This window comes from Rhipicephalus microplus, chromosome X (assembly GCF_043290135.1).
Source record: "Rhipicephalus microplus isolate Deutch F79 chromosome X, USDA_Rmic, whole genome shotgun sequence".
In the NCBI taxonomy this organism is placed as follows: Eukaryota; Metazoa; Arthropoda; class Arachnida; order Ixodida; family Ixodidae; genus Rhipicephalus; species Rhipicephalus microplus.
The window spans coordinates 89358016-89384848 of NC_134710.1; the positions used below are offsets into that span (position 1 = coordinate 89358016).

Below are 26833 nucleotides of genomic sequence, written 5' to 3' on the forward strand. Positions count from 1 at the left end.
AATTACAAGTTTCACATAGCTTTGACTAAAAACAAACAAATAAAGTTTTTGCTTTATTTAGAGAGTAAAGCCAGTTTACCCCCATGCATTAGTGTTACTGTAGACTGTGTCATACACAGTGCATTGTGCAAGCTCACCAGGAGTTGCACTGCACCACCATTGCTGTGATGCCTTTTGGTATTGTAGCCCTCCAGTTGCCGTGGAACTTCCTTAAATCTTGTGCAGTAGCTAATAGCCTGATAAGATAAGCCTATGCTTTATTAATATGTATCTGTTCCACACAATGAAATTTCAAAATTGCAAAGCTCCCTGGTTTTTACAGGAAAGCTATAAATCGCTAGGATTTTGTGTGTGTTGTGTGTGTGTACGTGCATGCATGCTTCCATGTGTCAACAGCAAATATGGGCTAATCTTAAATCCAGGGCAGTCGAACGTATTTACTTGCATACTGTACTCAGTTTCATGATTTCCATGCAGCAGAGCAAGGCGATGCGATCTTCGAGCACAGATTCTTGCAAAGTGAGATGTAGTGCCCGCATTCTGAACCCATCTCGTGTCCTTATTACTTTTACAAGCAGTCTTGTCAGAAGATTTTTACTTAAAGGTTACAATTAAATCTGGATATAACGAAAGTGATGAAAGCCCGGGAAAATTTGTTATAAAGAGGATTTCGTTATATGCAGGTATATACTATATACCTAACCCAAAACACTTATTTAGGGGTAAGAAATCGCATTAATATTGCAATAGCAATTATATGGACACTCTCGGCGAGTTTTTGCAGTTGCCGCTATGTTCCCTAATAAGTCCAAATCGATAACATACAACAGCGCATCATAACTTTTACGAGTGGGTCAAAGCGCCGAGTACTGCTGAAGCAGTGCTAAGCGATATCGGATCCAAAAGAGTTGGCTGCCAGCCTTACTTCGTGTAACATTACAATTTGTTGCTCTTGTATTCATTGCATTGCATTCAACGCTTTGCCGTGCTGTTGCCCGAGCTAATCGGCTGATCGCAAAGGCTACAGTACCTCCAACTTTCAGCGCTGGAGCAAATGCAAGACGAGTCGACCACTTAAGATAAGGCATTGTCACCGTGGTCTCGGAGAGTTTCCACCAGCACCTAATCCGACGTCCCATCATTAGTGACGTCACGATTTTCCGCGTTTGAAAAGAAAAAAAAAAGCAAACCTGAATGTCGTCAGAAACCACACCATGCGCGTGCAGTGAAACCATGCACGCGTGCACGAGATCGAAAACTAAGAGCGAACGACACGACACCACGGAAAACCTTTGGGTAAAGCACCCTCCCTATCCAGCGCTGCCACACATATGTGACGCTAACTCAAAGCATGAGGTGTTCTGTGGTGACGCTTAGGGACACTGGCCTTGCTTCATGGACACTGGCAATGCAAAAGTATTCTTTCTTGTTTGTTTGTTTCTTGGTTTGAAAGAGAAGGGCACATCCGCGCATGCGCCCGCTGCCGCAAGAACGGCGGCACGTGCGGCGCCGGGCCCGCATGCCCGCTTCATGCACACCCGTTTGCAATAACGAGCGCTCGCTCTCGCCTGGAAGTTGCTGGGGCCACAACCGCGCCGCCGCCGCTTCGCGCTTCATCGGCGGCGGGGAATCTGCGAAAAATGCGTGCTAGTGCCAAAATGACAAAATCCGGGGCAAAATCGTCTATGGTGAAAATTCGTTACATCAAGGTTGTCTCCCCCTGTTACTTTGTTACATAGAGGTCGCAAATATATGTGCTTCTATGGAGTAACGTTGAGGAATAGAAAAACTTCGCTATATCAAGGAATCCGTTATATGGAGGTTCGTTATAGGCAGTTTTAACTGTACTTGTGTTTTGAAACTGCGATCTACGTGGCGATTTTGCCTCTTTTTTTATATAAACGAATTTTTGTGGTTCTGTGATAATGAAGAAATAGTTCTTGCTTGTGCGTGATGTAATGGGCAAATGGTGGAATAAATAATGCAACTGTGCCTCGTAAGCATTAAGTTTTCATCTCAAAAGTATAAGCTATTGGTATGAAATTGCCCTAAGAGTTTATATATAATCGGTACACCCACAGCCTACACTGCGTTGCAGAGGAACCAGCATTGGGTCCGAAAAACATGACTGCACTGCCGCAAGCAGTTGTGGCCCACCTCGCGTCTGTCAAGTGGCCGCCGTGTGCTCTGTAGCTTGTAAGCTCTGAACTTATGCTTCCACTTGTTTCAGATTCATGTCATTAAGCTTCAGCAACACACTATTTGTGCCAATTTGGCATTGTTTTTGAGAGCCATGCTCAAATAACCAATTTTGTAAGCTTCGCCTGTGGCAATGGGCACTTGCCAAACCTCGGAGGGCATACATTACACCTTTGTTTGTTTTTTCTAATTCTCGATAGTCGGCACATTTGTCCAGGCGCCAGCTTGAGGACATGTTATTTGGCTTTTCACACCGCTTTTTTGAATGCTGGGTAGAATAAAACACTATTCACTGCTGGAACCATGCCTGGCAATGACATGGATGATATCTGGAATTATAACTTGAAAAATGTGGAGCAAGAAGCAAACAGCACAAAGCGCCTCGCAGTAGGTGCAGATGATGCAGCTCGCCGATGTAGCTGTTACCCAAGGCGCTGTTTCGTGGTGGCAGGTGCTGTGATCAAGGAAAGCTTCTGGACTACTTCAACCTCGGTGTGTTGCACAGATTCATGCACAATTTATGTTAAAGGAAGGAAATTCTGACGCTGAGAAAGGTTACCACTAGCAGCACACGCCGCTTGCAGATGACGGGTCGCGGAATGATACATTTAGATGTGCCCGCCCTTTTGATTGGTCAAGAAGGACTGCAGCTTCTACAGTGCTGCGCGGAACTGCTGAAACAGAGTCTGATCTCAAAGCCAGGGCAGTCTACTGTACTTACTTGCATACTAGCAATGCTTTTTAGCATTTAATAGTGTTAGCTAATGTCTCCAGGAATGTCATAGTGGGATATCGAGAAGTTCATGGCCTTACAAGTCATGGAACTATCATGTGCACATATCAAGTGGATCTCAGGACTTTTTTTCCCAGTTGCATGACAAGGCTAGGTTTAAGTTATCTTGTGTGGTGCACCCCTGCAATTTCAATTTCTATAAAATACTGTTTCACTATAAAATACTGTTGCTATTCTATGTCTCTATGGTATTTAATAAGAAAAGTAAAAATAAAAACATTCTTGATGTTTGTATAAATGTAAATTTTGATAGCTTCTTCAGTGTAATTTATATATCACTTTTTATTTGCAGAAGTTGAAGGCTGCTGACCAAAAGCCTGAGGAAGAAATCAAGGAGATCCTTGAAGATAAGGCTGCCGTTATTACAGCCCTAGAAGATGATAGTAAGCATATAACATCTTTTATTCATCTTAGTATGATACACATGCTTCAGTATTTAAAGCTTCCTACTGTGCGATTTCCTTATTATGTTTGACACTGCAACTTCTCAGTTCTGATGTGTGTTTAGCTATGAAGAATTCATCTAGTGCTACTATGGTGCCTGTAAAAAATAAAGTAGAGCACCTTTTTACAGTCACTTAAAACAGCCTCCAAAGCTTTTCAATTTATTTTTGTGTTTGCAGTGGCCACAATATCAATCTATTAGTTCAAAGTCAAGGATATACAACTGCTGCTGTTGCATTAGCTCTATCATTTTAATTAAGTACGTTGCTGTAAAATGGCCTTTCCCAATACTGTCGCAACATCCAGTTCTGAGCTTACTGTTCTCATTGCGAAGTCTTCCAAACTCGTCCATTCATCCATTTTTTCATGGGCTCCTTCTGCTACTATCTTCTGTTTGTATCAGTCCTTTTACTATATTTGAGTGTTAATCTGCCTCAAGCTATGCCCAGTCCAAGTCCTCTTTTGCATATTAGTTTTTCTTTCTTTTTTTATTTTTCCCTCTGTCAATTTTTTACTGGACCCGTGATTTATTGCACACTCTCATTATTTTCCATACTACTTTCTGTCTGCCCTGTGCAGTGGAGAAAAAACCTTCCGCTCCCAAGAAGGAGGAGCTTTCAAAGGCTGACCTTGCAGACATTGAGGATGCGTTGGAAAAAATTGCTGCTGAGAAACAGGAACTTCTGATAGAAAAGGAAGAGCTTGAAGACTTGAAAGAAGAAATGGCTGACTATAAGCAGGTAGGTCAGCGTTGTAGTTGTTGTAGCAATGTGGAAAATGTTCCTATATACAAATTTTTCATCAGTTTCATCATTAGTGTGAGCTTTTCTTTTTTTAAGAAGTTTTCAAGGTGCTACTTTCTGCATTTCTAATGTAGTTACTCAGTAGGATGCGCACCGATTCTGGGGTCTACATAAATGAATGTAAAAAAAAAAGGCTTGAATGTGGGGAACTTGTACATGTATGCAACAAATTTATTTGTAATAGCAGTGCATGAACAATTGACAGATTTTTCAAGCTCCCCTTGCTAACTTGAGTGAAAAATTGAAGTCTGGCAAGGCACAATGGTTGAAGTCCTAGATTTTAGCGTGTGTTTTATTAAAGCATAAATGTGTTGTATTCATAATATTTTTCGTTGTTATACAGAGTGTACAATTGAGAGGCACCCATAGTAACCACTGTGGGACACAGCAAGCAAGGAAACTTAGTCACCTCAGTTGTTCACGATCTTACAGTCAGTGTTTGAAGTCTCACTTGAAACACTGACTGTAAGACTGTAAGAATTTCTAAGAAAAACTGACTATCTTAGAAATCGCTTGAATGTCATTATTTCTTAGATAATACTAGTGAGTGGATACAGATGGAAAACATTTGCCCTATCTTTTAAGTAGAGACAATCCATGAGTGATTCTTTTTATTGCATCCGTAACGACATTTGTATAAAGTACCGTATTTACTCGATTCTACCGCGCCCTCGATTATAACGCGCACTCGGTTTTCACGACGAAAAAAAAAAAGTAAGACATCGATTGCAACGCGCACCCATTTTTCTCGTTGGCCCGCTTGATCACACTACACGGGAAAACGACTCCTTTCGGGAGTGTCTTTCGTTTAAATAAGAGGTATGGGAGAAGCTTGTGCCTATCTGACGTGCAGCGGAGCATTGCCATCACTCTTGTTTTACCGTGGCCCGATGTCAGCATGCGAACTTGCTTCGCCCCCTTTTTCTCGACGGTTGTGGTGCCAGGCATGTCGAAGTAAAGACGCGTCTGATCGGCATTCCCGATTTGCCCAAGTAGGTAGCCGTTGTTGTGCCGCAAGTTTAGGACGAACCTCTGAAAACTGTGAAGCTTTTCTTCGTACTCCTCCGGCAAGTTTTGGCGCATGCCCGTTCGCTTTCGGAGGAAAAAGCCTTTACTCTTCATAAAGTTAGTTAGCCAGCACCTGCTCGCTTTGAACTGGCTCCGCGTTAGCCCTTTTTCTAAAGCTAACTGCATAGCCCACACTTGGATTCTGTGATCACGGGCCGCTGTGCTGCTCGCTGCTCAAGCACATCCTCGACGAGCAGCTCTTCAATTTGCGGAAACCGACCCTGCTGTGGTCCACTGAAGCCTTTGCGTGAATCTTTCACAATCTTCTGCTTTTGTTTCCGCCAGTCCCACACGCACGTTTCGGGAACTCGGAACGACCGCGATGCGCCCCGATTTCCGTCTGTTTCGGCAGATGCGATGACTTTTCTTTTAAAAGTGGCATCGTGGTGCACTTGTCAGTTTCTGGAGTCGGCCCTTCCATGCCGTCGATGCTAATGAACTACAAGATGAAGAACTCCTCAGCACACGTACGAAGTGCCGCACATGGGAAACACATAGGCAGAAATGGCCGACGTGCCATGCCGAAGCACGTAGGAGGCGGCCATTTTGGAAATGCCGATGGCAATAGAATGACCGTACTCATTTTTTTTTTTTTGCACTCGATTTTAATGCGCATGCGATTTATGAACTCGCTTCACCGAAAAAAAGGTGCGCGTTAGATTCGAGTAATTACGGTAATACAGATTTAGACGGTTGTTTTGTGGATAATTCGGATATCTTTGCATTATATTTTTTTAGATATTTTTTTAATTATGTAACACCCAATGAAGATAATGCATTAGTCTTGCGTTGAATACTATTGGCTATGGTGATGCCATGTAATTAAATAATAAAAAAAGCACTGCTAGCATTTCATCCCCATTTGGAGCAAAGGTTGAAATTATTCAGAGAAAGAAAAAATATGATGCTATCAAGTGATACTTTCTGAGGCAACTACTTCATTTTCTGATACCAAATTCGTGTCTGATGCTCTATCACTGAGCTACGGTGGCGGTCATTCCTCCGTCCACTTTATAAAATATATGTGCGCATTTAAACTTGGAGCATCAGTCAGCGCCGCCAATAGCCACTACGGCGAGTGTGGAACACTTCTTTTGCCTGTCGGCGTCAGATAGCATGTGATCTTATTACGAGCTGGCAGCTGACTAATAATTCCTCATACACTACGTGAAGGCATCAAGTCTGCCAGAATGAGACCCTTGCTGTGAATGAAGAAAAGAAGTGCAAATTTAAAGGCTTGTTTTTCCTTGTTAGACACAATATTATTAGTGAGAACTTATGGACAATGATGCCAAGGAAATTATAGGGAATCTTATTTTAAGTAATTTTCATGTATATGTTAAGAGAGAAAAGCAGACGAAAAGGCACCGTCAAAAAGGGATGGCCATGAGATAAGTAAATTTGCTAAATTTTTGTTCATTTTCTTATTTACCTTTTTGTGATTCTTAGACTTTGTTTTATCGCATCATGAAGTATTAGTATAAAGTACGCAGTAGAAATTGAGAAAGCAGCTCTTTGCTGGTGTGCTGTCATTAAGAATTATGGGAAATTGGACTTCACAAAGCACAAATTTTACATGTTAACCATGGCACAGCTCCATTATATTGGCATCATCGCAAGGAGCAGAGATTGATGCTCAAGACGGCCACAGTGGCCCCGCCGCGGTGGTCTACTGGCTAAGGTGCTCTGCTGCTGGCCCGCAGGTCGCGGGTACGAATCCCGGCTGTGGCGGCTGCATTTTCGATGGAGGCGGAAATGTTGTAGGCCCGTGTCCTCAGATTTGGGTGCATGTTAAAGAACCCCAGGTGGTCGAAATTTCCGGAGCCCTCCTCTACGGCGTCTCTCATAATCATGTGGTGGTTTTGGGATGTTAAATCCCACATATCAATCAATCAAGTTAGCCACAGTGTCATATTTCTCAAGAGAAATATAAAAGCAGTCCTGTTCTGAGCCCCATTTTCTCAGCCTTGAGCTTTGTTTTTCTCAGTTTAGTGTTTAGTGCAGTTGCTGTCAGTGATCCATGCAAAAAAATAAAGATAAAGTCATCGTTATTGCGCTCAGATCCTGAAACACTGGTGAGGGCCATAGAGCTGCACTTTGTCTGCACAGCATACAATTTTTTATATTTCATTTTTGTTAAATTAATTAGTTGCGCAGTATGTATACGATGTTTAGAAAATTTCTTTTATGCTTTTTGAACTTTAAAAATGAACCCATGCCCTATAGTGCAGAATGGGCTCTTGTGAATTCGCTTACGCAAAAATCTTGAATGCATGTCAATGAATTATTTATTTAGTCAGTAAGGGATGACTATGAGCCCATCAAGTGTTATAACTGGATGAATGTAGTGGGTTACCCAAACAGGTTTCAGCTATGTCATCAGCATAACTGATATCTGCATGCAAAGTTTCATCAATTTGTCTCTATAAATAACAAGAATACCTACTTTTAATTGCCTTGTCACCCCTTATACATGTTTTGTGATTGTAATGTGAAGCTGCTTGCTCTCAGAGCAATTAACCATAGTATGCACAGTGGCACTGGAGCCGTCTCATGTCGCCTGGCCATGGTCGCAGGGTTAGTGCCCTATAAAACAGTCTTGGCCAGTCATGGGCATCAGAACCGGTGGCAGCTGTCCCTCTTTGGAAGCTCGGATGATATTTTTCTGTCTTGTAGCAATAACGTACACAGCTTAGTTAGCATGCTCGGATCTTAGCCTTCAGGGTCGCCATTTAATTTCTCACGTTACAGACTGTGGACTAATCGTGCCTGTCAGCAAAGATGTTAGTGTGGACTAATCGTGCCTATACAGCAAAGATTTCATCATCCTAGGCTACAAATTAAAAAAAAAAAATTTTTCGAGTAGCATCTCCTTTTAATTAAATATTAGCACTAAGTTTAGACAACATTACTGAAAATGGCAAAACTAACCAACATCATGAGTGGCAGTTCTCTAGTCATCAAGTAAATTAAGCCCTAGATGTGTACTGGCTTATATGATGATTTTTTCTTTAACATTTTTATCTCAATAAGCTTGTCAAGTTTCCTACTCTTGTGATTATCAGCATCTCCTGTTGATCGAGCATTTTGTGTAATTGCAAAAATTCATGTGGTAGCCTTAACAAAAAGGGCCCTTGCCATACAGTGACAATGGATGGATGGTAAAGTTCGTTTGGATATACAATAATGCCACAGCAGGTCTCCTTAACATCAACGAAATAGGTTGGTAAACAGGCAGGACAGTGCATGTCCTCCCCATTTACACATCTTACACGCACCCTGTGACGCTGCTGCAGGGATGGTAATTTAGTTTTTGGTTATATATTTGGCATAAGTAGCACAGCCATCAATTATGTGTTCATGTTATGATAGTTATAGGCAACTACCAAATTATTGCCAGTATTACTCTACTTTTGTCACTGCATGGTTTCATCTGTTCAAGTGTGGTGTGTTTTTGAGGTTATCCTTATTCTTGAGCAGCTAAGTGAATGAACGTGCTTGCTTTTAGTAAATGGTAATATTGTTTCCCATCTTTTATTGCTTTTGTGACTTGTCTATGTGTAGTTTACAATTAGCTGAACCAAATATATCGTTTTGTTTCGCAGGATGTAGAAGAACTGAAAGATGTTGTCGTCAAGACTGGTAAACGCGACATTCAAGAAACTAAAGCCGCAATGCGCCTTTACAATCGTGTGAACCGTATTATTGGTAGCATGGACCATCTAATAGACAAACTAAATGAAGAACGGAAGTCAATGCAGATCAAGCTTGATTCTTCAGAAGGTGCCGCAAGTCAAAAAACCAAGTGAGTGCCACCCATTTTTCAACAATCGTTTGTAATTGGAGATGGAAGCTTGGAGTGTTTAATTATTCGGCTGTAAGCAGATGCCTATAAGCTCACACCTATAAGAACATGCTCATTTAAAGTTCTCATATGTGTCTGCTGTAGTTCTTCAGCCCAAATTCTGTAAGCCAGCCTGTAAAACCTGCCTTCTCCGGAAATTTTCTGCTGGGCCTTAAACTGTTTTTAGTCAAAAGGATGAACGATCTCACAGGGACCTTGCTTCCTTCTTTTTCTTTCTGTCAGTCACCATGTTTATAATTCATGCTTGTGGTGTTGCATTCAAAATTTTTGGGCACATCAAAGGGAACACAGTATAGTAAAGAATATTGTGACAAGAACACACGACGCACACACAGCGCTGTCCCTGTCTTGTCTTGTCCCTGCCTTCTTTTGCCTTGTCCTTGCTTCTTTCTGACCTTATCGCTGTCTCATTTTGCGCTGTGTTCCCTCCAATGTTTAACCAACACGCCCAAGCTTTGACTCTAAGTCGTTTTATGCACAATTGGGGAGCCTACATTTATTATGTTGGGTATAAAACTTCTGGCAAAAAAAGTGCCGCATGATACAGGATCTGTCTGTAAAATTAGGAGACTGGGCCTGGTAAAAATAATTCATTCATCTGATCAGTACATATTATTTCAGTTATTCAAAAGAGTTTTCTTGGGTGTCGATATTCTGATTACAGTGATTACAGCACGATTTCAATACTGCAAAGATTTTTTGAAAGTCAGCTGCCTTTGGGAGACTCTGCAACAGCTCGTTGGATGGCGGGAATGCCGTTTGGACGTGGAGAGGAGCGTGGTCTTTCTGGCTTCTCTTGAGCTTTAGGAACAGCCCTGCCGCAGTGGTCTAGGGGCTAAGGTACTCGGCTACTGAACCGCAGGTCACGGGATCAAGTCCCGGCTGCGGCGGCTGCCTTTTTGATGGCGGTGAAAATGCTGTAGGTCCTTGTGCTTAGGTTTGGGAACTCGTTCAAAGTGACAGGAACTGGAATGCTTTATTTAGAAGCGTCATCATCGGAATGTCTGCATGTTGTTTTTAACAGGGAAAATGAAGGATACTTTCTTTACTTTCTTTTTAATGGTTTAGCACTGCCTAAAATGGCTGCAAATGATAAATGTGTTTAACTGTAAGATCCAAGGTTTGCTGCTCGTAAGGACCACACGTAGGAATTGGTCTATGCTCATTCATTCAGCCAATAATCTGCCTTGTACATGGCCTGCACTGCAGGTGTCATCATTCCTAATCATACATTTATGTGCAACATTCTTATAATCATTTGTGTGCTGTTAGATAGTAACAAAGTATACTATTGCCAGGAATTATCTAGGAGACTATGGTGTTTTTGGGGATGAAACACCAAAATTTCCATTTAGGAAAATTCAAGATGTGAGGAATTTTTTAAGTGCAGCTGTGTCTTTGTTATACCAAAGTGTGACTGTGCTTAATTTGTTTGCCTGTTTAGTGAAAATTGACACTTTATCTGAATTCCATGGAGGGTCTACTGATTACCTGGTTGCACTGGGACCAGCCTTAATTTTTTTTATTGCCACATTCTGCTTGACTATTGCGATAACCTGGCTGCACTGGGACCAGCCTTAATTTTTTTTTATTGCCACATTCTGCTTGACTATTGCATACTTCAAATGCTTGATTGGATCATGACATTGTCTGTATTTTGCATTCAGGGACAACCTGATTGAAATCAATGATCTGTTGCTGGCTATGCGGCGCATCCAGAAGTCATCTAGTGACACACGTCTCGAGATGATCACTGACCTTTTGGACACACTCGACATTGACCATGATGGCGCTGTAAAGATTGACCATGTGTTAAAGGTGTGTTCTCTCTTCATGACGAACAGATTTCAGGGGCATTGGTTTATTGAATGCACAGGACTTCTTGATGCAGCTATTACCTATGAGATTTCATAGTGACAAAACACACACTTGATAAGGTGAACTTGATAATAGAAACTTGCAATTAACTCCATCAAATAAATTTCCAATTTTCCATTGGCATTCTATGTTACAAAGTACAGGACTGAAGTGATTGGCAAAACATGGGAAAAGCCTTTGCCCTGCAGTGGACGTAGTCAGGCTGCTGCTGCTGCTGATGATGATGATGATTATGTTTTCAGTGTATCTTGAAGCCACTTATTCAAACTGCTTCATTTGCATGAATTTGGTTGATTTGTACTTTTTGCTTGTCTATGAAGAAAATATGTGCAACTTTTGTCTCTTCTTGCTGAACACCCGCATTCTCACGGCACAAGTGGTGGCAAATAAAGCTGATTGGCAGCCAAATTAGCCAAACCATTAGACCTGTAGTATGGGTTTGGGTGGTTAGAGTGTTTTACTGAGAATAATGAAAATAAGTGTATTTCAAGGCCTTCAACAAGTGTGTATGTGTGTGTACATGTGCATGCGTGTGCGTGCATGTGTGTGTGTGTGTGCGTGCATACGCGCCATAAAAAAAAATCCTGGCTATGGGCTTACAAATCATGCACATCAGAAATGGCATGTTGATTAAAGGTCAAGTGCAACAAAGTTTTACCTGGACAGAATTGACTTAGAATGCATAGTATGTGTTGGGTAAAAAATGATGAGAGTGAAAAAGCTTGCAGTCACGTATTTGGTTTATAATCAGTGCTCTAATTGTCAGTTAGCAGGCGACACGGAGCTCTAGCGGTGTGCCAGGACCAATCAGGTGCAAATAGAAATGACGTCAATTACAGCTCACCACCACTTGTGAGCAGACCTCCCTGCAGCCCCATTCTTCCCTTTTCTGTATGATGCACTTCTACGAGTGGATAATTCAGAGGATTTAACTCTTTTGTAGTATGAAATGGGGGCCGTAGGCTGCTGGAACATATGTTACAGCTGGAGAGCAACTTTCACGCTTTTTCGAAAAACATGAAGCTCCAAAAGCTGCGGTTTATTGGAGTGAGGCGACAGGAATGAGAGGTATCGAAGAGCGTGGTGCTTTATGCGGCGAACTTCAAAGGTGTCAAATATATACACAAGCGGTTTCTCTTTGCCCAAGTACTGTTAGAACTGAAAAGAGTGTTGAATCTTGACGCAGTGCCTTTAACATTCAGCAATGGCCAACACAACAGTGGGAAGCCCCGATCGGAGTTTGGAGAAGCGCAGGCAGTAACATGTATTCGTATTAGACAGCTTTAGTATAGTGTAAAATTTATACCTGCTAAGTCTGCCGGATCGTCCAGGAGACTCCCGGATTTCGACCGTTTCTTCCATTTGTACGGCTGTCATGAATATCTCCCGGGAATCAAAATTTCTGTGCGTGATCTGGCCGCATTGACAAAAATGCAGGTCAGTATGCTCCAGGATTTTTGCGAACCCACCGCATTTTATTACAAACGAATTTAAGAGGCGTTCATCTAAACGTATAGTAGTCTTAGTGATGCGAAACCGCAGCAGATACAAATTCCTGAAATTTCTCTGCCAAATTAGACCTTATGCGAAATTGCTGCCATCTGTCGGACGTCATGTGCATACCGCCATGTTAGAGGCTTGAGCGCAGCGCAGTCCACTTGCGTTTGCGTATACGTATACATAACGCATGTCAACGCGAGGCGTGTATGAGCTGATAATCGCAACGCTGACCTATTGCTGCTTTCCTTGCTGCACACAGAGAGGAACTCGGAATGCTCAAGGAAGAAAAATAAGCCGTAAACTTTGCCCCCGGTTATTTTTTTCAAGCTGAGAATTTTTCCAGCATGTGCTCTGGCTACTGCTCCCGAAACACGTTTCCGTTATCTTTTCTAATCAAGTAAGGCATGCGATAGCATATTGTAGCGATATGTACTCGTGTTCCCTCAAATCGCTGCACGCCGAAGCAAGATTGTTTTTGCAACATTTTGACTAGCACCTGTTTAACAAAGGAAGGGGACTCGTATGCTTCACGCAGAAACTACGTTCACGCAACGAGCTTTATCGCAGCTAATTGCGTGCACGTGCCGGGCATCGAGGCACTTCAATAAGGTATATTCAACTGTGTCCATTCAGTCAAACTTTGAATTTTCCAAACACATTTCCTGATCGCAGCATGCAATATGAACTCTAGTACCAAAACCGTCGAACGAAGGTCGATCGAGAGCAACGTGTGCCCTAAGCTTCAGAAGTATGCGTGCGACCAGCGCACGCACCGTCTTCTATAGTCTGTCTGGTTGTTGCCACAACCGCTGTGGACAAAACCGCGGTCGTTCTTGACAGGATCATGTATGGCGACGACGTTAGTGACAGAACTACGACAGTGTGCACGCGTCCAACGCTCAACCAGTCACAGCAACGCTGCTTTCCATAAACTCTGTGGACAAGACCGCAGGGCATGTGATCATAGATAGAATAAAACGACTAAGTTTTGAAGGCACGTGTGCAGCTAACGCACGCGAATTAAAAACGTAACTACAGTTTGCTGCAACCGCCGTGCACAAAGCTGCTCTCATGGCGACGTGATAGCAATCTACGAGCTCCGAAGGCATGTGGCTAACACAGCAGTAGATTAAAGGCAGTAAAGATTAAAAAAAGGGCTAGGAGCATTTTGACGTTCCTGTGCAAAGAATCTAGTTGCGAGCAAAGCCTAAGCTTTGACCCGTGCTTTCGCGGCAGCCAGCTACACCGTTCCGTCTGTTAACATGTGTTCCATGAAGACATACATGAGTTGTCTCTCAGGAAATATATTTTGCTAGTTGTTATGACGTGAAATTTCGGGAGTATTAGTGCTTCCCCTTTGAGACTTTCACCTTAGTGGGAGACCGCAACGCCGATGTTGGCGCTTGCAATTGGGACCCCCTTCCCCCCACCTCTTGTTTTTGGGCGATGTTTTTTCTTTTTTTTTTTTTTGATGCAAAAAAAAATCGAGAAAAATAATTCAGCGTGTTTACCCCCCTTCCCCCGTAGTGGAAATCCACTGGATTCAGAATCCTTGAACTTGACGGGTATGAAAATGCCTTCGATAGCTCATTACATATTTTAAACTACGGTGAGATTAAAAAAAATTATAAAACGACACCCTGTGAAGGGCTAGACTAACTGCACCATTTATAATCGAGTAATCAAAGCTCCAAAAGCTGATCGGCTCGCTTCTAGCTGCACGTGATCAAAGCAGCGAAGTTCAAAGCAATTTAAGCCTATCAATGTATTATAAGAAAATGGACTCTGCTACGATAGGTTTAATGTAAATTTTTTTGGCGCAGTCAAAAAAGTGTCTACAGAAATGTAGGGATGCTTTTGGTAGACTTGGGAGTTTGTCACAGTAAAACTCAACCTTATACTCACTCCCTCCATTTCCTTGAGCAGAGCTCTTTCAGCTGCGTAGCGGCTATTCGTATAGAAGTGAGCGAGTGAGCAAACTTTATTTAACCAGCGGATTGAGGCGTGGGCCTAAGCCGTACCAGGGGCGGTGGAGAGACCCTGTCTCTCAGCTGCCTCCCGTGCTCGCTGGATGGCCCATATTTGAAGGGAGTAGAAGAATGGTTGCATGGTGTCCGCCTTGTCTTGTCGTGGCTGCTGCATCTTGTAAAGGGTAGAGACCAACGCCTTTCGATACGTTGCAACAACTCGACTTTATGTACAGGAACTTACGTACAAATTTACAAGACTCTTCACCGTTGGAACTGTCGCATGTTGCCTCAGCAGAGTCAATAGTGTAGACCACTCTTTGCTGCGACCAGCTCGACTGTGAGAACTCGGGAGCCAGGTTATAACCCCTCGGTTGCCCCTCCCAATTCTCCTCACGGCCAACCAAAACAATTCACTCCGTTTATTGGACATACTAAATACACTTGTCGCCGTCCTCTCCGCTCGCTCTCTTATTCAAGCACTTGACCTCCCGTTCTAAGAGAGAGAGACGAAAGGACCGGCCTACACAAGACGTTCCGCGAACTTTGCGAATGCACACAATGGTGGCGCCGCTCGGCTGCGGGCCCATACTCTTACTGCAAGATGACTACGCTGTCCAGCGTGACAGCTGTCCCGCAGACCCTAATTCAGATGGATGGGTGTCGATACACCGGATGTCCTCATGTCGCCTGCCGGTACTTCGCTGGCCGGGAACCACCTAGCTGGTTATTAAAAGCGGCGACCGACCGCGGTCTTCTTACCAGAATGGGCGTCCTTACACTGGGATTATCGTCTCCCGAGAATCGGCTCTTTGGGAAGCGCACCCTTTTGCTACAAAGAAGACTCACCTCCCTGGCCTGCGACGCCAGACCTTACACGCCCTTCCCAAGATTCGCGCAAGTGCTCAAATTCAGCTACGCAAATAACAACAACATAAAGGGATGGCGCCGAACGTCGCCAATCCTGCGGCCACACTTCGCAGTTCCTTGAATGCGAGAGGGGTTTCTGTAACGCGTGCAATATTCTCTCTGCTGAAACCTCGGGGCCCCACCAAACGGGTGCCACCACAAAGCAACCAAAAAAGAAAAACAACACGAGGTCACTGTGTACACAAGTACAATCGATAAAGCAGGCAAATCAAACAACCAAACTCTTGCTTGCTTATAGTCATACATATACACAAAAAATACTTCACTGAAGCACACACACCCTTTCACACATGGTGCAGTTCAAATGAAACAAAGAATACCATAACTCCTGCATGTTTTCACACTCAAGAAAAAAAATACACTTTACTGAGACACACACATTTCAACGCATGGTGCTGTTCAAGTGTCTCCAAGTTTGCGCAACTCGCTCTTAACTAAAGGAGTATCCACCCCGTGCATAGTCCTCTAGTGTCTCAACTCCCGAAGGCACCGCTGATATTTCCCATGCGACCATTAGGTGCTCTCGACAGTGTGCATGAGGTGGCAACAATAGTGGGCGGCGGCAACAGACCATGGTAATCAGTGCGCTGAAGGGCCAGAAATTGAACGCTCCTGAATTCCAGCTAACTGACAAAGAATCGCGGCATTGAGCTAGAGAAAACCCGTGCCGTGCAAACGTGATCGACGCCTGAGCGTCGCTCTTCGCCCGCCGTGATCGGTAGACCTCAGAGGTGGCCATGGACAAGTTCATTACGAACTAATATGGCTTTTTGGGATCTACTCTTATCAGTGGCGCTCCCTCACACAGTGTGGCTCCGAAACGGCCCATCCGGCCACGCAATTTTGTCCGCAACCCGCTCTCCCGTTAGCTTAGAACACGGTCGAGCTACCTTCACGTAATTTATCCAGTAGCCTAGGTAGTGTCCACATGATGCCTGAAATTCTATTAGCTTTGTCCCTAAACTCAACTCTTTGACTACCACAAACTCCTCACCATCAGGTGCCCGACAAGGGGAACCTGCAACACGCCCTAAGTAGCTCTCCAAATGAAACTCCACGCAACGCTGTTACCACTCGAGAAGTCTCCCCACTTCCCCTATTATGATTCTATGGGGATGCCAGCTCTTTCTAGTTAATCGCTCTTCCTCAGGAATTTTCGGTTGTCGCACCGAAGTCCCATTGGGTTGGCCACCGAACGGCACCCTGTTCTCACTAAATATCTCACAGACTCGGTCGTGGTCTCGTTTTTCGGCATTGGCCGAGTGATCATAGACCGGGCAAGTACCCACAGCACACGCTGCTGCCGGCCGCGGTTCATACTGAGCATCACTAAATTGCACGCCTTGTTCGAACGATACACCAACCGACCCAACTTTTGGGCAACAAAGGCGCCATTCACTCGCGTCCCCCAGCTCTCGAGGCTCCGCCGGCCTCTGTGCCACACACAAACGCACGTGTTGTCGCTCAACAATGCTTTCCGCTTCCGCACCCTCTGCGGTTTTACCTCGGCATGCTCCTTTTCGCGGAACTCCTTGGGTGCGCCTGTATCTTTCCTGCCCGCCACTTGCGATCCAACGGGCGACGCACGGCTGCCCTGGGATTTGTCGTCGTCCCTGCTGCTCAGGACATGGGCGATCCTACCCTTTATAGTCGCGGTTTCCCCCTGGCTTTCAGGGCTCTCGGCTTCTGACCGCCGCACTTAGCCCGTGTTCAACGGGCCACTTTTTGGCGTCAGCCGTGTGCCGCCTGTCTCCTCCACACCTTTCAATATGCTCTTGGAAGGGCACTCATCTTTAAGCGATTTCCATGCTTTTTCTGACAGCAGGCAATCCGCTCGTGCTGTCAGTCGGCCAGTTAACGCGCAAAGCATGGGAACCGTGCCCTTTAGGTCAGCGCTAATGCCGCTTTCACTAAATATCGTCAACGGGACCACCACGAGCTTCGCCTTCACCGTACCACCAAACGCAGATTTTAAGTTGATAGTGCCTTGCGGCTTCACCATCTCCGGTGGGATCGCGCTCTCCCGCAACACAGTGATCTCCACCCCCGTGTCCAAAACTGCTCCGATATGCCAATTCTTACAATTGAGTCACACGGCGATGAGGTCACTGTGCGCTGCCACCGGTTCTCCCATCGAAACGTGCGCCCCTAAGCTCTCGCTCTCAGCACCCGGAACCCCTTCAGTCGGCTGTTTCTGGCACTGAGGGCAATTCTATTTTTGGGGCCCTGCGCTACCGCAACTGTAGCATGCCCTGGACCTACGTTTTTCTTCTGCGCCTAGGCTTTCCCCGGCACCGCTACTCTTTGGTGTCTCATTTTGAGTTCTAGCTTTGCTTGCCCCCTGCAATTCCGCTGACTTTTTATTCGCCTGTCTCGCAGCGCTGTTCGCACCCTGCACTTCCTCAAACGTTCGCAGACACGCGGATATCTCTGGGGCGCTCATCCACGTTCTCCCTTCTTGGAGTGTCACATACCGCACGGCCTCCTCTGACAAATTTTTCTTTAATTGGTTGGCAACCAAAAGCTTAACCAGGCCCTCGAATGTCGACATCCCCCTTGCCTCGAGGTAATAGTGGAGGTAGCTCTCTAAACGTGTCGAAAAAGGTGTCCACCCTTCGTTCGCACGCTTACCTGACACCTAGAATCTTCTTAGATATTCACCTGCCGAAAGTTTGAGCTCGTCAAGCACCGTTTGCTTGATTACCTGGTAATTTTTATGCTCTGTTGGGCTTAGTCACGTGGACAAAAATGGGACTCTCCGCTACCAACGGGAAAACCAACCGTCCCCAAAACTTCCCTGGTACCTCGTACGCTTCTAGGGCACTCTCCACAGACTCAAACCACACCGGTGCTTCAGCTTCTGTTGGAAATTTAGGCAATACCCCTGTGAGAACTTTCGAGTAGCGTCTCAGTTCGCTACATGGATCCCGCCTGCCGATCTCGGGTCCACTTCACCGAGAGCTTCCACCCATCATCTGCGACAGTCTCTCCATATCCAACTGCAACTCCTGCAGTCTACGCTCCAGCGTGAGATTTCCGAAACGGTCATCTCTCTGGCTTTCCCGCGGACTACCCTCTTCCGGTTTTGCCGTGTCTCTCTCGTCTCACGACTCATTGCCTGCGCTCGTCTGTCCGGGTTTTAGTGGGCAAACCTCGTGTATAGGATGCCTTAAAACTCAAGAAAGGCAGCGGCACCCCTGAGATGTAAAAACACCAGAGGACTCACCACTTGTAAAGTTGCTGCTCGCTGCTCTCTTGCCTTGCCCGCCGTCAGACGCTCGACATCGCTCGATGTCGCCGGGGTTGTCGCTGGACTGATGAATGGGAGTGACAGCTGCCGGACCGTTGACTTCCTCGGGTTGATGGCTGCCGCACCGCAGTTTCCTTAGCTCGGTGGCTTGCTTCTTCATTGGAACAGCCAATGTCTTGGCTTTCGTCTTGCGTGTCCTCCGCAACACGATGAACTCCTTGGTACGCAGAGCGTTCCTTGTTGTCGTTGTTTCGATCCTGTCTGGCTGCACCAGTAAAACTCAACCTTCTGCCCACTCCCTCTGTTCCCTTGAGCAGAGCTCTCTCAGCGGCGTAGCGGCTGTTGCTATAGAAGGGAGTGGAAGGTTGGTTACATGGTGTCCGTCTTTTCTTGTCGTAGCTGCTGCTGCTTGTAAAGGATGGAGACCAGCACCTTTCAATACGTTGCAACAACTCGACTTTATGTACAGGAACTTATGTACGAATTTACAAGACTCTTCACTGTTGGAACTGTCGCATGTTGCTTCGGCAGAGCCGATAGTGCAGAGCACTTTTTGCTGCGACCAGAACCAAAGCAATTCAGTCCGTTTATTGGACAGACTAAACACTTGTTGCCGTCCTCTCCTTTCGCTCTCCTATTCAAGCACTCGACCGCTCGGTCAGAGAGAGAGAGAGAGAGACGGAAGGACCGGCCTACAAAAGACGTTCCGCGAACTGTGCGAACGCACACAATGGTGGCGCCGTTCGGCTGCGGGCCCATACCCTTACTGCGAGATGACTACGCTCTCCAGCGTGACAGCCGTCCCGCGGACCTTAATCTAGATGGATAGGTGTCGATACACTGGATGTCCTCACGTCGCCCGCCGGCACTTCGCTGGCCGGGGACCACCTAGCTGGTTGTTAAAAGCGGCGACCAATCGCGGTCTTCTTACCAGAACGGGTGTCCTTACGCCGGGATTATCGTCTCCCGTGAATCGGCTCTTTGGGAAGCGCACCCTTTTGCGACAAAGAAGACTCACCTCCCTGGCCTGCGACGCCAGACCTTACAGTCACACTGAGCATCAGTATTGAAAATAATGCCTTCTTATCATCCATAGTCTACCAACGAAGCGAGAATATTCGAAGTGTGGCATCATTCCTTGTGAACCAGCTACTTCACCAAGACAGCAAGACAAGGCGGTAGGCGTGAAGCAGGCAGCCGTTATTTAGTTACGCGCTTTAACAAGCTTTTGTGATGTTGTATTCTTTACGGTGCATGTTTACATTGTTTTGGTTTTTTTTTTCGTTACTATTTAAAGTGAAAAAACTGGGGCGCGGCCGCAAAGCGCATACTTCAGAACGCAGATAAGACGATTTGCCTGCATCGGGCTATCTCACTTCTGGTCAGCTGTGATGGCATCATTTTTTTATTAGTTTAAGTATCAAAAATTGTGTTAGTGGTGAGTGTTTTTATTGGGTAACTACTGACATTTCGAAGGTGAAATTTGGCAGGCAGCATTGTCTCCAGCTAGACAGCCTATAAATTGTCTTTTTGAAGTGTGCACAATTTTCTTGCGGTCTGGCCTTTGTCTATAGCCGGCAGACTGGGTTCGGACAGGCCGCCAGTGGAACCTGAACTTGGCAACGGTTAATGCTAGAACCTTATCCAGTGAGGCGAGTCTAGATGTGCTATTCAAGGAACTAGAGGGTGTTAAATGGGATGTAATAGGGCTCAGTGAGGTTAGTTTCTTTGGGGGTACATTGGTGTCATGTGAAAAAAGCATAATAACATTGCGAGATGAGTGCTAACGATCTTGGTAGCCGACACACAGTACATTTTGTCCCTTAAACATGTGTACACACTGGATAAAAACTAGCAGCAGTACATTTGCTGGCATCTGAAAACTTCACTGGCAATCATTCAGGCTCTTACACTGCTCTAATGCTTACATTGCTGCTACCCTGAGAAACATTAAAGAGAAACACAAGCCAGTTTTTTTTAATATTGCGTCCCCACTCCCAGCTTGATGAATCTTGGGAATTTCAAGGCACCCAGATTTGCAGGCTTTCGTATGAGAATATTTCATTGCTGCACAAGTTAGTATGTTGTTCCTACTCATATTTATATGAAAACTTTGGATGATTCATACAAAAACATAGGGTACCATCAGGTTTGATTTATTGAGAGCCTAGCGTGAGAGCCTAGCATGTGAGAAACATCACGGTAAGATTGCCTCCAGCCATTGTAGTCCTGTGTTGCACAGCTTTTATTTTTGGCACAGGCACACTGTGTGCAGTACAGAAAATACAAATTAATGTTTATTGTGTAAGGGCTGCCCCATATTCCTTGCTTTGCCAAAGCTGTGATTGCTGTTTGCCTTGGAAAATGTCTTGAAAGATAGTGTAACTGTTCTCATTTTGGTTAATGCCGAAAAAACAGGGTAGTTGAGTATCATGTGTAAGGTTTAGCGGTGATATAGTTTAACGCAGCCTGTGTAAATGCTGTCAGTGCACAGTTGCATCCGTTGAGTTAATACTGCAATATCATTTTTTTTTACTACTGTGCAGCTGTGAATATTAGCCGATGGGTAATGGGTGTAATGTCACAGCAAACTAACAGAAAAAAAAATTATTTTCTTTAGTCACAAACCAGCATACCCAAGTCGCTCACTTAACACTGGTGATCCCCCTGCTTTGACTTGCTGAGAATGTAGTTTGAACATATATTTTGCCATTACAGGTCATCGATACCCTCGGCCGTGAAAATGTCAAGGTGAGCCCAGCTCAGATGAAGGAGATCATTGAGCTTCTTATCAAAGAGGAAGTCCTGCATGCCAAGAACAAGGAGCAGCAAGCAGCCAGTACAGACGGTGCGACACAGCCACTTAGCTCTAATCATGAGCAGCAACAGGAAAAAAAGAACACATAGTGTGATCAGTGTGCTGTTTCATTGTAATATATTGTAACTCGACAAACGGCTCGTGTAAGTATGTGGGTTCATTTAGTATTAAGGGCATCCAGAGTGAAGCAGCTTGTGACTTATAGTGGACTGGATGTTTTATTTTTGCGCACACTTGCGAATCCGCACAATATCCATCAGTGTACTAAGCCTTGGAATGGAAAAGATGTGATGACAATTATTGCTAGATGTTTGTGTTGTTGCACTGTGCTTGTGAAACATGCCAGACCAGTCTATCAGTAGAACAATATTTTATTATTATTTATCTTTTTTTAAGAAGTACTGACGCTTCAATGTGTTCGGGTAAATATAAGCTTGTTATCGTTTTTTCTGTGGTTTTTTTTTATCTCTCTGTGCATTAAATTGTAAAGTTGTTTGAGATATTACATGCCAGATGAAATATGTGCATTCTAGCTCAAAAAGAGAGAGAATGAAGGTGTACTAAAGGGGGTTGCCTTAAGGGATGAATGACTTGTCCTTTTTTAGGGGTATGTCTCATAATGCTATTCACTAATCTTGTGATTTTTGTGGAAAATAATACAAGTTAGGAGGCCTATGTAAGTGGTGTAATGCATTTGTACTTTATAAAGACATACTTTCGAAACAGCAAAGTTTGTTGGTTAGTGAATCGCTGACATTTGCTACTTTCGAAGCAAACTTGTTATTCTGGTCTGTGGGTTGTAAAATCATTGTACAATACATGGTTTTGAAACCTGTGGTCAAAATTTATTCATACATGGATTATCTCTAGGTCCTATTTTTGTAGTAGCCTTGAGTGACTTTTCTTTACCCTTGCATGTATACATCTAGTATACTGTGTGCAAAACAACAGTGGAGGTTATAAATAAATTAGGTGACAACTAGAAATTATTTTCTAGACCAAGCATTTTCAATGCAGCTTGTTCACGTGCTAATTAACAAATGCATGCACAGAGTAAAAGCACTCGAAGTGTTTCTTTTTTGCTTGTTTTTGTTGACAATGTTGTTATGAAATAAATGCGTAATTTAGTAATTTTTGCGTTCTCATACTCTGTATCCATTTCAAAGACAAAAATCCTTTTCTGTATTGCCTTCTTGTCTACTTTGCATTTTCTTTTTGATTAAGCAGCTTGCTGTACCTTTGCTTGTTTTTTATTATTATTTCACACATTGTTTCCTTTGTGGTTTTCCTAAAAGCCTGTAAGACTCTTGAGGTTTTCTCTTTGGGCCAGCAACTCTACTGCACATGTTAATGCGTTTTATCTTGTAATTGTTGGTTGACTTTATCATAGAATTCATTGTAAAGCAGGGCAAAAAGGAGAAGACACAATATGAAGGACTAACGGTGCCTGTCTTGTTAGTCCATCTTGTGTTCTCACCTTTTGCACTCCTTTTTTGTTGAAGCTAAACCAAATAATCAGGTTTTGCATGCTATCATGGGATATTCGTTAATTTTTATGGAGAAGATGCTATCCAGTAGACTGTCCTTCTGGTCAGGTGCCTGTAAAGAAAGTTTTACTCTTGATGCATTTGAGACCTTGACATACTAGAGTTTGCAAACAGAAGTTTCTTTTGTAGTATAACCCTCAAAACATAAGCATAACTTGTCAAAATTGAATGAAGTTGCATATCATCATCATCAGCCTGACTACATCGCCGCAGGACAAAGGCCTCTTTCATGTTCCGCCAGTTAACTCGGTCCTGTGCTTGCTGCTGTCAATTTATACCCCCAAACTTCTCAATCTCATCCGCCCACCTAACCTTCTGTCTCCCGCTAACCCGCTTGCCTTCTCTGGGAATCCAGTTAGTTACCCTTAATGACCAGCGGTTATCCTGTCTACGCGTTACATGCCCGGCCCATGTCCATTTCCTCTTTTTGATTTCAACTATGATATCTTTAACCCCCGTTTGTTCTCTAACCCACTCTGCTCTCTTCTTGTCTGTTAAGGTTACACCCACCATTTTTCTTTCCATTGCTCGCTGCGTCGTCCTCAATTTAAGCTGAACCCTCTTTGTGAGTCTCCAGGTTTCTGCTCCGTAGCTAAGTATCGGCAAGATACAGCTGTTATATACCTTCCTCTTGAGGAATAGTCGCAATCTACCTGTCATAATTTGAGAGTGTTTGCCAAATGTGCTCCACCCTATTCTTATTCTTCTAGTTACTTCAATCTCATGGTTCGGCTTCGCGGTTATTACCTGTCCTAAGTAGACATAGTCTTTTACAACTTGAAGTGGACTATTGCCTATCTCGAAGCGCTGCTCTCTTCCGAGGTTGTTGTACATTACTGTTGTTTTCTGCAGAATAATTTTACGACCACCTTTCTGCTCTCCTTGTTTAACGTCGTAATCATGAGTTGCAATTCGTCGTTTAAGTTACTGAGCAATTCAATGTCATCGGCGAAGCGCAGGTTACTAAGGTACTCTCTATTAACTCTTATGCCGAACTGTTCCCATTCTAGGCCTCTGAAAACCTCCTGTAAACACGGGGTAAATAGCATTGGGGAGATTGTATCCCCCTGCCTTACACCCTTCTTGATTGGTATTGTGTTGCTTTATTTATGGAGTACTATGGTAGCAGTTGATCCCCTGTATATACTGAAGTTGCATATACTATTGGTCATGTTTTATGGAGGTGTTTATTGGGGTGCTTTAGCCAGGGTTTCAAAAAAGGTGCGGGCAGTAGAAGGCCTGTAAGAGCCCTCTCTAGAGGCATGGCTGGGCTGGCTGAAGAGAACGGAAGATGCAGGCATTACCAAGGACAGCGGTCATCACCCATGGCAAAGTGTCGCGATATCAGCAAGATGTTAGCAAGCACCTGAAAAAGAAAAGATTTAGCTGCCCTTTGCTAGAATTAAGAATTTTTACCAGCAGCAGCAGCTCATTATGATTATTGCAGGATCAAAGCCTCTCTCAGTCATCTCCTGTGTACCCCTTCCTGTACAAGCTGATTGTATTTTTTGCCTGCAAATTCTGAATTACATAGCATCTTTTTGCATGCAAACAAATATGCTAAATCTAGCTTACGTGAGTGGTTCTGTTCGTGTCATCAAGTCATCTCTGGGAGCTTGGAGACTGTGCAGAAAAACATCTCATTTACAAGCTGCAAACAGTAGCAGTGTCCACTGTCGAAAGTGTTTGCTTTTCTCAACAGCCACCGGTGCAGGAGTGACGACATTGTCATAGCCATGTTGTGCATACAGAGTTGAAATTCACCTTTATTTTGCAACCTGTCTGGCACACCGCTCAAGGGTTGCATTTAGCTTGTGACATTGATGGCAAAATATCCTTATGAGACGTTCTCTGTGCAAGGCACGTCATAGGAGTATTTTCTCATTGTTATTGTTATTATTGGAGACTTCGCAATACTCTTCGCACTTGGCTGCCTTAGAAAACTATCTTTCAACTAACACGACATGAAATGAAAATGTTAACTGGGGCACTAAGAGCCAGTTCTTTTTTTTACCAATGATTCTAGCTGAGCAACATGCGTGATTGCATAGTTAAAAAATGTGTCGAAGTGCTGTACTACATTCGTTTTAGTGGGAGAAAGGGAGATTGTCACATAATAGATGTGAAGCACTAAAATGTTTTGGCAACACACTCTTTCTTTCTAAAAGCACAAAGTTTGCCTTAGAATATATCTTGTTAATGGGAGTTCGGGAAAGAGGCATAAGAAGTTTTACTAGATAGACAGAATGCAGAATCTTACAATGACGAACCCTTACTATTCTCTGACTCTAAATTCTAAAATACTGAGTCACTATTTTAGTCTTGCGCTTTCGTGAATATGCTGAATTGTCTTTGCTCCCTCAGTGTCATCCATGGAAGCTGTGTTGGGGTGAAGAGGGGAGGGGGGCACAAAAAGAAAACCTAAAACTACCCTAAAGCAAGACATAGGGGTCTTGGCATGACACTCATACTGGTTCTTTACTAAACTTGGGTATCATATGCAACCCTTAGTTTAACTTATTCCGAGCCAGGTAGGTAACTATGGTTGTGCGCTATAAACACAGAGACATGGGAAACACAGACGAGCTCAAACCTTGTGTTCTTGTGTTCTAAGTACGTAACCATAGTTACCTACCAAGTATGAACCAACTTGCCCAGCAGCAAGTTTCATTGAACCAGGCTCCATGCTTTGTAAATACATTTTCAGAGTTCGTGTGCCCTAGTGTAGAACACTGCAGAGGCTCGGGCCTAACCGAAAACCCGGGCCGAGGGTGAAGTGAAGATTTTACGGTGGGCCCGGACCGGGCTCTGTTTTGAAGCTCCGGGCTTAAGACCTGGAATGAGGTAGTGGGATCAGCCAACAAGAGCGGAGATGTGAGCTTGTTGGTGAAACATTTGAAAGAAGTTTATGTAGCGCGAGGCGAAAAAACAAACACAGGAAAGAATAGACTGAAAGGACAGAGCACTACTAGCAACAACAACATGTTGCTAGTAGCGCTCTGTCCTCGCAGTCTATTTTTTCCTATATTCGTTTTTTCGCCTCGCGCTACATAAACTTCTTTCAAGTGGGATCAGGTTGGGCTTGGTCTTTGCTCAATTTTTAAGATTGTTGAACATACTTCGTGCATAATTTAGTACATATGTTCCAAAAGTAACTAAAAAAAACTCTGTTTTCCATGTGGGGCAAGCTATTCCTGAGAAAAGTTCATGAGAAAAGTAATGAACTTCCTTTGCTTCTGGCAATAACAGATATTTTATTTATGTCGAAAAGGCAAGCTAAAAGTAAGTTTAACAGTTTTTTATATAGTTAACATTTTACTATTCAATGTCTTATTTGCATTCATTATTATTTTGTATATTTTATATCAATGTTTTGTAATCGCTGTAATAAATGTAATATAACTTTGTACCTATAACGTTCTGCAAAATAGATCGCAGATACGCTATACGGGGACGCAGTTTTAGACGTCTTAGAACACGTCCACTAAAACGGAAAGTCGGTAAAGTAGCTTTCTGGGTGAGTTGGTTCGTAGTAATAGAAAGATGAAACCAGCGAAAAACAACATTGAGACAGCAAAGAAGAACAACCACCACTTGTCCTGTGTGGTTGTTCTTTGCTGTCTTCGTGTGGTTTTTTGCTGGTTTCATGTTCCTATTGGAAGGAAAGGCCTGCATGCAGTATTGTTTCATAGAATCATTACAGAGAAACATTCTTATTCTGGAACTCGCGGCATCCATTGGTCATGTGACACGAGAGTGATGCTCACAGCC

General features: G+C 43.9%; 1 protein-coding gene across 1 annotated transcript in view; it reads left to right on the forward strand.

Moving 5' to 3' along the window:
* The window catches only part of Letm1 (Leucine zipper and EF-hand containing transmembrane protein 1), a 58813-nt gene extending 36309 nt beyond the window's left edge, over nucleotides 1-22504 (forward strand). Inside the window, exons 8-12 of the mRNA XM_037427378.2 lie at nucleotides 3285-3375; nucleotides 4016-4176; nucleotides 8913-9112; nucleotides 10840-10990; nucleotides 21416-22504. Coding sequence (XP_037283275.2) covers nucleotides 3285-3375; nucleotides 4016-4176; nucleotides 8913-9112; nucleotides 10840-10990; nucleotides 21416-21604 — 792 coding nt within the window. The 3' untranslated portion in view covers nucleotides 21605-22504. The remainder of the gene's footprint in view (nucleotides 1-3284; nucleotides 3376-4015; nucleotides 4177-8912; nucleotides 9113-10839; nucleotides 10991-21415) is intronic.
* The last annotated feature ends 4329 nt before the right edge of the window (nucleotides 22505-26833 follow it).